Here is a 15,337-nt window from a genome sequence, read left to right on the forward strand (position 1 = left end):
GAAGCAGTGTGGTGTAAGTGCCTGACAATTAGCTTTTTTGATTCTAATAAGAAAGTGCCTGACATTAAGCTTTTGATTGCTGAGGTATACATTTCAAAGAAATCCATCTCAAATAAACCCATTGCCAGCTATACAACTGTATAAAGAGCCAGGCCACCCCACCCATGAAGTTTCCCTTTTAGAAAGCCCTGGTTGACCTAGATAACTGATCATTTGAGTGACCCTGCTTTTCCCTCCCTGTGCTTTAATTCCCACTCTCACTCTCAATAAACAGTGAACTTGTGAAACACTAGGTACCCCACCCTCAACCAGAATAAAGTAAGAACCCCAGATCTGCTAGTGTGTGCTGTTGCTCTCTAGTATGTACTCCTGTTTCCCACCTCCTGACCAAACCTCTTGCTATGTGGCCCACACGATGTGTACTCCCCAGGACCTGTGAATAATAAATCTTGTTTTTTCAAACTTCCCCAGCCTTTTCCAGCTTCTATGGGTTGCCTGCATTCCTTGGTTTGTGGCCCTTCTCCTCCATCTTCAAAGCCAGCAGTGCTGCATCTCTCTGACACTGCTTCCTTCCTCATATCTTTTCTTCTGCCTCTCTCTTCTACTTTAGAGGACCCTTGTGATTACACTGGGCCCACTCAGATAATCCAGGATATCCCCATCTTAAAATGTTGATTAGCATCTTAAATTCCATCTACAACCTCAATTACCCTTTGCCATATAATTGAACACAGTCACAGGTTGCAGGGATTTGCACATGGATGTCTTTGGCGGGGGGGACCATTTTTCTGCCTATCACAAATTCTGTTGTGATCTCACATATACCCTTACAGTTCACCCTCAACCCCACCTTGACTATGCACAAGTAACCAAGTAAGTCTGACCTGATTAACAACTTCTTTATTAAGTTGAGACTGATCCTCTCTCTTTTTACAGATTCAAAGATGTACAGTTTTTCTAATAGTCTCGTAATAAATGAAGATCTCTTACATCAGATAGCACATAACTTTACTTTTAAGATTATCTTTGTTAAGCAATAAAATCCTCAACAAACTCCAAATGCTAGACCAGCAGTTCCCATTGACTACCAACATTTCAAAAACTTATTTTGGGGATTTAAACTGGGTTTCCAGGTATTTGTTTTCCAAATGAAAACATAACACTCATCTGCTCTCCAAAATCTATCACCTATCCTCATCATTATTTCATAAAAGAACATTCAGCACCAACAAAGTGGAAAAGAACCTCAGAATAATGTATACTTCTTTAAATCACCTTAGCTTAATAAAAAATAAGTTAATTGTTATTTTTCTAATTTTGCTGATCTTTGACCAGTTTTTTTTAATCACTTTTAAGATTGATTTACCTGTTACAACTGTGCCACTGTCCACATGTGTCAAGGACTGGGGACGGCTTCGAAGTTTGCTTTTAAAAGATCTTGGTCTACGTGGTGATGCAGGTGGTAGAGGAATCTCTGATGATCGGACTTTGCCATCTTTAATTGCCCGAAGGCGTTCATAGAGCTCCTGTAACTCCTTATTCTGCTGGGTTTGAAGATTTACCACCTCCTGAATGTGTCTGAAGGAAAATCATGCAGAAAGCATTTTAATGGCACAGGCACCATACAAATGAGCCAAGGAACTCTACCAGTACAAGTAAAGTTTAACAAGGAATTTAGATTAAGAATGTGGAAATACAGAATATTTTCACAATTTTAAGATTTTCAATGCCTTCCTAAGTGTGACATTAAACTAATCAGACATAAACAAAAAGCTCAATAAATTGACAAAAACGAATTTCTAAAACTTCAATACAGTAAAAAATAATTTAAAAAATTAAAGTCTCGGGCTTCCCTGGTGGCGCAGTGGTTGAGAGTTCGCCTGCCGATGCAGGGGACACGGGTTCGTGCCCCAGTCCAGGAAGATCCCACATGCTGCGGAGCAGCTGGGCCCGTGAGCCATGGCCACTGAGCCTGCGTGTCCGGAGCCTGTACTCCGCAATGGAAGAGGCCACAACAGTGAGAGGCCCGCATACCGCAAAAAAAAAAAAATAATAAAAAATTAAAGTCTCATAGTACTGATAATATTAACCTTTTCTTTATTATATGTTGCAAGTATAAACAGGAAAAAAATTTGTAACATATAGTAAAAGGTTAATATTCCGAATATATAAATAGCTCCTAAAAATCAATAAGAAAAAAAGAAACAACTTTATAGAAAAAGGGGGAAAGAATATGAAAAGGTGACTCCAAAGAAGAGGAAATACAAGTAGCCAATAAATATGAGATGATGCACATCCTTAGTATTAATTAGAACACAAAATTTTTAACATCTTAATTGCAGTATAATTGTTTTACAATGGTGTGTTAGTTTCTTCTGTATAACAAAGTGAATCAGCTATACATATACATGCATCCCCATATCTCCTCCCTCTTCTGTCTCCCTCCCACCCTCCCTATCCCACCCCTCTAGGTGGTCACCAAGCTGATCTCCCTGTGCTATGTGGCTACTTCCCACTAGCTATCTATTTTACATTTGGTAGTGTATATATGTCCATGCCACTCTCTCACTTCGTCCCAGCTTACCCTTCCCCCTCCCCGTGTCCTCAAGTCCATTCTCTACGTCTGCGTCTTTATTCCTATCCTGCCCCTAGGTTCTTCAGAACCATTTTTTTTTTCTTTTAGATTCCATATATATGTGTTAGTATACATAGAACACAGATTTTTAAAACTATTTTTTATTCATCTGATTGGAATAAAATGAAAAGAATCAATAATATCCAGTCTAATCTTGTTAAGGTGTGGGAAAACAGGCACTTTCATATATTTCTGTTTGGTGTGTAAAATGGTATATCTACACTGGATGACAATTTTAAATGTACAAACCTGTTAACCCAGCAATTCCACTTTTAGGTATCTATCCTACAAAAATACTAACATAAGTATGTAAAAATATAAGGATGTTGCCTTCAACACTTTTTACATAAGCAAAATATGGGATAAAACTGAAATGCCCATTAAGGAGAGATTAAATAAACTTTAAATGGCTATATGCTATTCCAATGTATGGAATAAAGATTATTTGTGCAAACATGAATATGAAGAGGAGACAATGTTAAGTCAAAAAATTGTAGAGTAACATATATTATGATCCCACTTTTATAAAACTCAAAAACTATATATTTGTAAATGCAAGAAAAATGACAGGCAAGATATATACCAAATAGTTCATAGTGGTTGCCTCTGAGGAGATTAGGGCATGAGAAATAGGAGACTGGTTTATGTGCATTTTTACAGTTGTGATATTACGTTTTATAATAAAAAAGATATATTTGGTCTTTGTCCCTGTTCTTGGCACACAGCTCCTAAAACCCTTGTAACTTCCTAAGTGATAAGAGCAATGGGAGAATCTTTTGTTATAATATTTGGTCTTTTGTCCTCAAATAGCTCCAGTTCCTGAAATAGTTCCAGGGTGATAAAGGGAAAAGGAGTGTCTCATTATTCAAAACAAGCCCCTCTGATCACGAAGTGACTTTTGGATAGCCCCTAAGGATGGGTACCTCTAAGGAGGGGAATAAGGATGGAAGTTGAATTAATCACCAATGGCCAACGATTTAATCAATCATGCCTATGTAATGAAGCTTCCATAAAAATCCGTGAACTACAGGGGTTCTAAGAGCTTCTAGGTCGGTGAAGACATGAGGTGCTGGGAGAGTGGCACTTCTGGGAGGCCATGAAGTTCCATGCCCCTTCCCCTATACCTTGCCATCTGGCTGTTCTTGAGTTGTATCCTTTTATAATAAACCAATAATCTAGTAAGGAAACTGTTTTCCTGAGCTCTGTAAGCCACTCTAGCAAGGTAATCAAACCTGGGGAGGGGTTTGTGGGAACCTCTGATTTATAACAAGTTGTTAAGAACCATAGGTAACACTACCTGGACTCATGATGGGCATCTGAAAGGAGGCAGTCTTGTGGGACTGAGCCCTTAGCCTGTGGGATCTGATGCTACCTTTGTAGTTTTCAACCATAAATTTTTTCCATCATTAAAATGTCACCAATCCAAAATTAGTTACCAATCAAATACTTAGCTCTATAAAACCCAAGGCAATCAAATTTGTGACAAAAGAGAAGCAGTCCTTACTTTTCTCGTAATCTTTGAAGCTCCACCTTTAAGTCCTCATCCTCTACTTCTGACTCATCATCACTGCTCATTGGGGAAGACGGTGAATAGAAGAGTGAGCTCTGTGTTTGAACATAGGCTTTTTCTTCACGGAGTGGTAAGCACTTTACTCTCTCTGGACCACTCTTTGCCACTGATTTCCCTCTGCCACCAAGAGTGGCTGAAAATTCACTATTAGAGGTAGGCTGCATCCCAGCAGTAAGTATCTCTCTCTCTTTAAACAACAGTTCAGATCCAGACTGCATGCTACTTCCTGTGGCTGAATTTTCTTCCAATGCCTTTTCTGGAGTCATCAAAGATACAACAGTCTCACAAGCCATACTGAAAGATGAGAAGTTGTCAGCTTGTTTGGGAATTCTTTTATCTTCTTTTAAGGTTTCCTGAAGAGCTTGTAACTTCTGAGAAGAAAGTGAAGGTTGCAGATTGTGTGTGGCAGGTTCCATTTCTACCAATTGAGACTTTGCTGTTTTAGTAAAGGCTAAAGCTTCTTCACTAGGCTGGCTCGTCATTTTATTGAATGCTGGTATGTGTTCTATTCCAGAAGATGTCACTTTCACTGACTGCTGCTGAGGAACTGTAATCACCTGAAATACAAAAAGGCAAAGGTGGCTGGCTCTGCCTAACCAAAGAGTAAACCCACAAAGAAATTCAATATCAATATATAGCACAGACAATTGGATGGTCTTCTGTAATGTACAAACACTGATAATAACAAAACTAAAAAATCCCATCTATACTTGCAATATTAAAAGCTTTGCAATTGGGCCCTTTGCAAAGAGAATTGGCTTCATATTGCTCAAATAAAATTCTGCAATTAAAAAACATTCCATATGTACACCTAAAACTAACACAATATTGTAAATCATCTATACTTCAATTAAAAAATAAAATGAGGGCTTCCCTGGTGGCTCAGTGGTTGAGAGTCCACCTGCCGATGCAGGGGACGCGGGTACATGCCCCGGTCCAGGAAGATCCCACATGCCGCGGAGCGGCTGGGCCCGTGAGCCATGGCCGCTGAGCCTGCGCGTCTGGAGCCTGTGCTCCACAACGGGAAAGGCCACAACAGTGAGAGGCCCGCATACCGCAAAAAAAAAAAAAAAAAAAGAAAAAAGAAAAAAATTCAATTGCCAAGATTCTAAAGGACATGAAATTAGATTTATAAAAAAGATGACCCAACCACCCACCAAAAAATGATGACCCATTTCTGTGCTCCAGTCCAGCTACTAAAATCCTCATTTCTTTAGATTCGCCTTTAGTGGATGGCTACAGAAGGTGACAGGATGTATATAAGGGGAGAAATTAAATATGATAATGATCTACATTTAAAATAATTACCATCTACAGACCTAGATCTTCAATGCTGTTACCTTTTATAATGCCTTTGTAGATGATTTAACCAAAGACACAAACCTGGAACCGACCCCGCTGAAATGATCCACTCATTGCTTTACATCTACTGAAAGCCCTAGCATCAGCTGTGGACTCTCCTGTCAGAGGAATGGGGTCAGGAGCAACTGGTGATCTCGTATCTTCTGTATCCACTGCAAGTTTTGCCAAATTGTAAGCAGAAAGGAGAAAATTGCTTGTTAAGACAACATTTGTTTACATTACCAAAAATGAAGAAAAGTAGAAAAAGCTTAACTCCTGCTAGACAATTAAAAAAGTGTTAATGTAATAAGCAACATTGTAGAAGTCCCTAATTCTGAATCAGACATTGCAAGATTTATCCCGAGACTTAGTATCTATATGAAATGAATACTTTAAAATCAAATTAGTTACAAAAGGAAAAATAAAATGGCAATGACATTAATGGGACGTGTCACATACATGGGCTACATGGAAAAAGTGGCAAGATTTGTGTATGAACAACAACAAAAAGAAACAGAAGTAAATGAAAAATGATGTTACCTAGTCTATGTCCCTGACTGTAAGCACACTACCTTGACGGACTTTTGATCTCTTGAAAAAGCTGGTTGACTGCCGTAGCCTGTATGCCCAGCTTTTTAATTTGCGAGTCCAGGATTTCTTGCTAATAGGATTTTTGAGACTAGGACAAGTAAAGCTTAGGCCAAAATATCCACCTCCTGTCTGCAGATGAATGGCTCCACCGCTTGACACAGCAGCAGGATAGGCCTCTGGATCCCCTGGAAGTGAAGCATCTGGGGACATCTCCTAATGGAGACAAAAAGAGGAAAACCAAAATGGTAGTAATTTAGGTGAGGTGGAGCAACTGTTTCTACCATTGGAGTTTCTTGTATGGACTAATCAGTAATCAAAAATAGAATGCTATATCCTAAAGGAACTTCTCTAGGCAGAAAACACAAGAGAAGGAAAAGACCTACAATAACAAACCCAAAACAATTAAGAAAATGGGAATAGGAACATACATATCGATAATTACCTAAATGTAAATGGATTAAATGCTCCAACCAAAAGACATAGACTGGATGGATGGATACAAAAACAAGACCCATATATATGCTGCCTACAAGAGACCCACTTCAGACCTGGGAGATATACAGACTGAAAGTGAGCGGAGAGAAAAAGATAGTACATGCAAATGGAAATCTAAAGAAAGCTGGAATAGCAATACTCATATCAGACAAAATAGACTTTAAAACAAAGACTATTACAAGAGACAAAGAAGGACACTACATAATGATCAAGGGATCAACCCAAGAAGAAGTTATAACAATTGCAAATACTTATGCACCCAACATAGAAGCAGCTCAACACATGAGGCAAATACTAACAGCCATAAAAGGGGAAATCGACAGTAACACAATCATAGTAGGGGACTTTAACACCCCACTTTCACCAATGGACAGATCATCCAAAATGAAAATCAACAAGGAAACACAAGCTTTAAATGATACATTAAATGACATGGACTTAATTGAAATTTATAGGACACTCCATCCAAAAACAACAGAATACATTTTCTTCTCATGTGCTCATGGAACATTCTCCAGGATAGATCATATCCTGGGTCACAAATCAAGCCTTGGTAAATTTAAGAAAATTTAAATCATATCAAGTATCTTTTCTGACCACAACGCTATGAGACTAGATATCAATTATGGGAAAAAATCTATAAAAAATACAAACGCATGGAGGCTAAACAATACACTACTAAATAACCAAGAGACCACTGAAGAAATCAAACAGAAAATCAAAAAATACCTAGAAACAAATGACAATGAAAACAGGACGACCCAAAACCTACAGGATGCAGCATAAACAGTTCTAAGAGGGAAGTTTATAGCTATACAAACCTACGTTAAAAACAAGAAACATCTCAAATAAACAACCTAACCTTGCACCTAAAGCAATTAGAGAAAGAAGAACAAAAAAACCCCAAGTTAGCAGAAGGAAAGAAATCATAATGCTCAAATCAGAAATAAATGAAAAAGAAATGAAGGAAACGATAGCAAAGATCAATAAAACTAAAAGCTGGTTCTTTGAGAAGATAAACAAAATAGATAAACCATTAGCCAGACTCATCAAGAAAAAAAGGGAGAAGACTCAAATCAATAGAATTAGAAATGAAAAGGGAGAAGTAACAACTGAAACTACAGAAATACAAAGGATCATGAGAGATTACTACAAGCAACTCTATGCCAGTAAAATGGACAACCTGGAAAAAATGGACAAATTCTTAGAAAGGCACCACCTTCCAAGACTGAACCAGGAAGAAACAGAAAATATGAACAGCCCAATCAGAAGCACTGAAATTGAAACTGTGATTAAAAATCTTCCAACAAACAAAAGCCCAGGACCAGATGGCTTCACAGGCGAATTCTATCAAACATTTAGAGAAGAGATAACACCTATCCTTCTCAAACTCTTCCAAGGTATAGCAGAGGGAGGAACACTCCCAAACTCATTCTACGAGGCCACCATCACTCTGATACAAAAACCAGACAAAGATGTCACAAAAAAAGAAAACTACAGGCCAATATCACTGATGAATATAGATGCAAAAATCCTCAACAAAATACTAGCAAACAGAATCCAACAGCACATTAAAAGGATCATACACCATGATCAAGTGGGGTTTATCAAAGGAACACAAGGATTCTTCAATATACACAAAGCAATCAATGTGATACACCATATTAACAAATTGAAGGAGAAAAACCATATGATCATCTCAATAGATGCAGAGAAAGCTTTCGACAAAATTCAGCACTGATTTATGATAAAAACCCGCCAGAAAGTAGGCATAGAAGGAATTTACCTCAACATAATAAAGGCCATACATGACAAACCCACAGCCAAAATCGTCCTCAATGGTAAAAAACTGAAACCATTTCCACTAAGATCAGGAACAAGACAAGGTTGCCCACTCTCACCACTATTATTCAACATAGTCTTGGAAGTTTTAGCCACAGCAATCAGAGAAGAAAAAGAAGTACAAGGAATCCAAATTGGAAAAGAACAGTAAAGCTGTCACTGTTGGCAGATGACATGATACTATACATAGAGAATCCTAAAGATGCTACCAGAACTACTAGAGCAATGAATTTGGGAAAGTAGCAGGATACAAAATTAATGCACAGAAATCTATGGCATTCCTATACACTCATGCTGAAAAATCTGAAAGTGAAATTAAATTAAATCCCATTTACCATTGCAAGAAAAAGAATAAAATACCTAGGAATAAACCTACCTAAGGAGACAAAAGACCTGTATGCAGAAAATTATAAGACACTGATGAGAGAAATTAAAGATGATACAAATAGATGGAGAGATATACCATGTTCTTGGATTGGAAGAATCAACATTGTGAAAATGAATATACTATCCAAAGCAATCTACAGATTCAACGCAATCCCTATCAAACTCCCACTGGCATTTTTCTCAGAACTAGAACAAAAAATTTCACAATTTGTATGGAAACACAAAAGACCCCGAATAGCCAAAGCAATCTTGAGAAAAAGAAACGGAGCTGGAGGAATCAGGCTCCCTGACTTCAGACTATACTATAAAGCTACAGTAATCAAGACAGTATGGTACTGGCACAAAAACAGAAATATAGATCAATAGAACAGGATAGAAAGCCCAGAGATAATAACCCACGCACATATGGTCACCTTATCTTTGATAAAGGAGGCAGGAATGTACAGTGGAGAAAGGACAGCCTCTTCAATAAGTGGTGCTGGGAAAACTGGACAGCTACATGTAAAAGAATGAAATTAGAACACTCCCTAACCGTACACAAACATAAACTCAAAATGGATTAAAGACCTAAATGTAAGGCCAGACACTATCAAACTCTTAGAGGAAAACATAGGCAGAACACCCTATAACATAAATCATAACAAGATCCTTTTTGACCCACCTTCTAAAGAAATGGAAATAAAAACAAAGTAAACAAATGGGACCTAATGAAACTTAAAAGCTTTTGCACAGCAAAGGAAACCATAAACAAGACGAAAAGACAACCTTCAAAATGGGAGAAAACGTTTGCAAATGAAGCAACTGAAAACGGATTAATCTCCAAAACATACAAGCAACTCATGCAGCTCAATATCAAAAAAACAAACAACCGAATCCAAAAACGGGCAGAAGACCTAAATAGACATTTCTCCAAAGAAGATATACAGATTGCCAACAAACATATGAAAGGATGCTCAACATCATTAATCATTAGAGCAATGCAAATCAAAAGTACAATGAGATATAATCTCACACCGGTCAGAATGGCCATCATCAAAATATCTACAAACAATAAATGCTGGAGAGGATGTGGAGAAAAGGGAACCCTCATACACTGTTGGTGGGAATGTAAATTGATACAGCCACTATGGAGAACAGTATGGAGGTTCGTTAAAAAACTACAAATAGAACTACCACACGACCCAGCAATCCCACTATTGGGCATATACCCTGAGAAAACCATAATTCAAAAAGTGTCATGTACCACAATGTTCATTGCAGCACTATTTCAATACCGAGGACATGGAAGCAACCTAAGTGTCCCTCAACAGATGAATGGATAAAGAAGATGTGGCACATATATACAATGGAATATTACTCAGCCATAAAAAGAAATGAAATTGAGATATTTGTAGTGAGGTGGATGGACGTAGAGTGTGTCATACAGAGTGAAGTAAGTCAGAAAGAGAAAACCAAATACCGTATGCTAACACATACATATGGAATCTAAAAAAAAAAAAAAGGTGATGAGGAACCTGGGGCAAGACGGGAATAAACACACAGACCTACTAGAGAACGGACTTGAGTACACGGGGAGGGGGAAGGGTAAGCGGGGACAAAGTGAGAGAGTGGTAGTGCGTATATGGACATATATACACTACCAAGTGTAAAATAGATAGCTAGTGGGAAGCAGTCGCGTAGCACAGGGAGATCAGCTCGGTGCTTTGTGACTATCTAGAAGGGTGGGATACGGAGGGTGGGAGGGAGGGAGACGCAGGAGGGAAGAGATATGGGGATATATGTATATGTATAACTGATTCACTTTGTTATAAAGCAGAAACTAACACACCATTGTAAAGCAATTATACTCCAATAAAAACGTAAAAAAAATAGAATGCTATGTATACTTCTATTAATAGTATCATATCAGACTAAACGTGAAGTATTAAACTTATAGGAATTAAGCCTTCCCCTTTCTTTAAAAATACTATTTAGACTTCAGATAAATAAAACAGCAGAATATTAAACTTCCACCCTAGAATATTTTTTATTATAGCACCTTTGAAAACTGAAAATTAAAATATGAAGGAAATAACCCTCATATGCACCAATTCACTAAAAATGGTTACTTAAACCCTATGATCTTAAAATGGAAAGTTTCATTTATGCTTATATTATCTAAGAGAGTTTAAGATGCCTGACATGCATGATAAACAGAAAAACAAGATGTCTAGGCATTTACATTTACAGAAATATATTACCAAATCAAGTTTCTTACATTACATAAGCACACAGAAATTTACAATGGACCTCAAAATTATTTCAAATTCAAGCTCTAAAAACTGTTAGCATCAGGCCACAGCTGGCTATAAAATCATTCTTCCCTCTTCTTGTCCTCCCATCCCTCCCCTCAAAAATCAGAATTAACTGCTGCTGTATTCTGAGTATTCTAAAAATAAATTTCTTATAATAACTAATATAAGAAATTAATATACAGAGCCAGAAATACTTTGGGAAACATGAGCATGGCCCCTACTAATTTAGAAAATTAAAAGAGTAAAAGTTCAAAGAAAGGGATTCAGCATTTGTCTGAAGGAAGACAGCCTAAGCAGCACTAAGTAAACTGCAGTTTGGGGTAAGCATTATTAACACTTAATTCAGCAGTTATTAAAAGTAAAATTCTGAACAGTTTTTATTTTCCAAAGTCCCATTTTGGACAAGTAATACTACTTTCATAAAGAGGAAAAAACTCTCAATAATATTATGATTTAGAAAGTGTTACATTGGTCCCACTGAAATTACAGAAAAGATTTTTATTAAGTAATAACTGGATCAAGATGATAAATTAAATACAAGTTCTAGCCTCCCTTACCAACCCAAATACACAGGTACAACAGGAAAAACAGATGTAGACACATGCATATAAGTTTTTTAAATTAATTAATTAATTTTTTAGCTGCGTTGGATCTTCATTGCTGTGTGCGGGCTTTCTCTAGTTGCATCGAGCGGGGGCTATGCTTCATTGTGGTGCGTGGGCTTCTTATTGTGGTGGCTTCTCTTATTGCAGAGCACGGGCTCTAGGCACATGGGCTTCAGTAGTTGTGGCACACAAAGTCTAGAACACAGGTTCAGTAGTTGTGGCGCACGGGCTTCGTTGCTCCGTGGCATGTGGGATCTTCCCGGACCAGGTCTGAAACCCGTGTCCCCTGCATTGGCAGGCGGATTCTTAACCACTGGGCCACCAGAGAAGCCCTGCATATAAGATTAAAGGAGGAAAAAGCAGCCTCCTTCAATGCATAATGATATATGCAGGAACTGTTTCAAAATGCAGCAAATTGAGGTGGTAGATATGGGCAGCAGGAGAGAGCGCCCTGGCCAACCAAAAGGATGGGTGGTTGGACAGAATGTTTACAAAGCTATAACAATCTATCTGTCTCCTATCTATCACTTCAGCATCATATTATAACACTCTCCTACTTACTGGCCTTCTTTTGTTTCCTGGAACAGGTATCCACCTATGAATGTCACCATCACATACAAATCCTTCCCTGACCACCCTATATAAAGTAATTCCTTAGTCTTTCTATCATAACCCTTTATTTATTTGTTTAGGATCTATCTTCCCCGACTAGAATGTGAGCTCCACAAAAACAGAGATCTTGACTTATTCACTGCTCAGCAGATATTCACTGAACGGATGAGTGAACTGGTTGGGGCACCTTCCCACCTCATCTCCACAATAAACAAAAGACAGCAGAGGAATCTGCTCCCAAATAAGAGTGGTAAGGAGGAAAATGTTTATTGCCAAGAAAAAGGTCAGTAATGTAGGGAAGAGACAAGATCCAGGAGTAAGGGGAAGCCTTGCTACCTTTGAAGACTAGCTATTGGACCTCCCTCTGGGCAGCATTAAAGACAAGTTGCAATACCCAGTGCCAGGAAGCATGTCCCATGCTTTTCCCACAATTACTGGAGTAAGGCTATAGTAATTATATATAACATTTACAAAGAGACAAACAGGGAATCTTATGGGGGAAAAAGAAAAACTGAGTACACAACGAAGAATCACCAACACTTTTGGGAAACCAGCACTTTAAGAAAACACTAAACTCAACAAACAGCATACCCAGGGAAACAGCATTAATAAGACTTTAATATGTTGAAAGAGATGTGTGAATATACTATATCCATAAGAAAAAGAATGAACTATAGTTACTAGAAATTAAAAATGCAATTCCTTGACATAAAAAAAATAGCTGAATAGGAGATTATAAACAGCTTAAAAGTTGAGACATTCTCCCAGTACAAAAAGCAAAAGGACAAAGAGATGGAAAGCATGAAATGAGGGACTTCCCTGGTAGTGCAGTGGTTAAGAATCTGCCTGCCAATGGAGGGAACACAGGTTCAATTCCTGGTCCAAGAAGATGCCACATGCCATGGAGCAACTAAGCCCGTGCGCCACAGCTACACAGCCTGCGCTCTAGAGCTTGCATGCCACAACTACTGAAGCCTGCATGCCTAAGAGCCCAGGCTCCGCAACAACAGAAGCCACCGCAATGAGAAGCCCACACACTGCGACAAAGAATAGCCCCCACTCGCAGCAACTAGAGAAAGCCCACACGCAGCAATGAAGACCACATGCAGCCAAAAATTTTTTTAAAAAGCATGAAATGAAAAGTTAATAGATAAGAAAAACAGGAAATGAAGAAATAAAACTGTCTCTATTCACAGATGATAAGATCTTATATACTGATATTATATAGAAAATCTACCAAAAGCTATCACAGCTAATAAAAAAAACTCAGCGAACTTGAAGGATACAACATGAACAATCAAAAATCAATCGTATTTCTATACACTAGCAATGAAAAATCTGAAAAGGAAATTAAGAAAACTATTTCATTTATTATAACAACAAAGAATAAAATAACAAACAGTGCTGGAACAACTGGATAGCCACATGCAAAAGAATGAAGCTGGACCTTTATCTCACACCATATACAAAAATTAACTCAAAATGATCCTACCATCTGTACTTAATTGTGAAGCAAAATAAAGATATTTCTGGACATTAAAAAAAATTGGTCACACATGCAACATATTTTAAAATATTACTCATAGAAGCATTTCAGGGGGGAAATAAAAAGGAATTCTAGGACACCAGAAACAGTGGCAGGTAATAAGTTTGATCTAGATGTAGCAATGGACACTTGAAACAAACAAAAGAATCCATTTAACCTTGACACTTGGAAGAGTCTCCTGAGCAACAAAGTTTAAATGACAGAGAATTACATTTCTTTCTTTCTTTTTTTTTTTTTTTTTTGCAGTACACGGGCCTCTCACTGTCGTGGCCTCTCCTGTTGCGGAGCACAGGCTCCGGAAGCACAGGCTCAGCGGCCGTTGCTCACGGGCCCAGCCGCTCCGCGGCATGTGGGATCCTCCCAGACCGGGGCATGAACCCGTGTCCCCTGCATCGGCAGGCGGACTCTCAACCACTGTGCCACCAGGGAAGCCCTACATTTCATTTTTTTATGGTTCTAATCATGTTACGTGATTACCAGATAACACAAATAATCATAATATAAATGCTGTTTACTGATTTTCGTTCTTCCAATCAACCTACAGACAAAGCAAAACCGATAAAGAAAAAAATGTAGATGTTATAAACTTTGCCAATGTTAAAAAGTAATTTAAGTAATAAAAATTGGGAGGTGTATGGGGAAGAAAAGTAGAGGAAAGGGAAAATATAATTTCTCTACCCTTCATAGAAGTGAGTCAAATTTTATTGTATAAAATTACTAAAATTGTATATTATTTATAAGTTATTAATAGCAATGACCACAAGAATTAAAACCAGGAACTTAATAGTGTTTGGGGAGTGAGAGTGTTAACACAACAATTCCTTTTAATTTTCTATCCTTCTGAATTTCTTTTGCATTTATGCATTAATTGCATAATTTTAAATTACTAGTTTACCAAAAAATAAGTACTTAAATTATATTTGCTCAATGGAATATTATGCTGTTGTTTAAAAAAGTTAGGTGAGGAGACTTCCCTGGTGGTCCAGTGGTTAAGAATCCGCCTTCCAACGTAGGGGATGCAGGTTCAATCCCTGGTTGGGGAACTAAGATCCCACACGCCATGGGGCAACTAAGCCCGTGCGCCGCAACTACCAAGCCTGTGCGCTATAGAGCCCAAGAGCCACAACTAGAGAGAAGCCTGCGCACCGCAACTAAGACCCAATGCAGCCAAATAAATAAATAAATATATTTTTTGAAAAGTTAGGTGAGGTGGAACTATGTATACTGACATGGATAGATGTCCATAAGTGGGAAAAAAATTTAGAACGCACATGTATGTAAGGAAGTATGTGTATATAAATATATAGTATGTATCTGTGTCTTTGTAAACAGATATAATACATATAAAGAAGTGCTATATAAATATTTGTATATTAGTGAAAACCATGCCTGGGAAGATTTATCAACAGCTGTGTCTAT

At 37.9% G+C, this 15,337-nt stretch overlaps 1 protein-coding gene across 1 annotated transcript in view; it reads right to left on the reverse strand.

Moving 5' to 3' along the window:
• Positions 1 to 15,337, reverse strand: part of WNK3 (WNK lysine deficient protein kinase 3) — a 181,614-nt gene that overhangs the window by 34,038 nt on the left and 132,239 nt on the right. The window contains exons 18-21 of the mRNA XM_079909805.1: positions 6,260 to 6,350; positions 5,589 to 5,719; positions 4,140 to 4,762; positions 1,367 to 1,578 (exon numbers count right to left, since the gene is read on the reverse strand). Of these exons, the coding sequence (XP_079765931.1) occupies positions 1,367 to 1,578; positions 4,140 to 4,762; positions 5,589 to 5,719; positions 6,260 to 6,350 (1,057 nt within the window). The remainder of the gene's footprint in view (positions 1 to 1,366; positions 1,579 to 4,139; positions 4,763 to 5,588; positions 5,720 to 6,259; positions 6,351 to 15,337) is intronic.

This window comes from Stenella coeruleoalba (genome assembly GCF_951394435.1).
Source record: "Stenella coeruleoalba genome assembly, chromosome: X".
Lineage (NCBI taxonomy): Eukaryota > Metazoa > Chordata > Mammalia > Artiodactyla > Delphinidae > Stenella > Stenella coeruleoalba.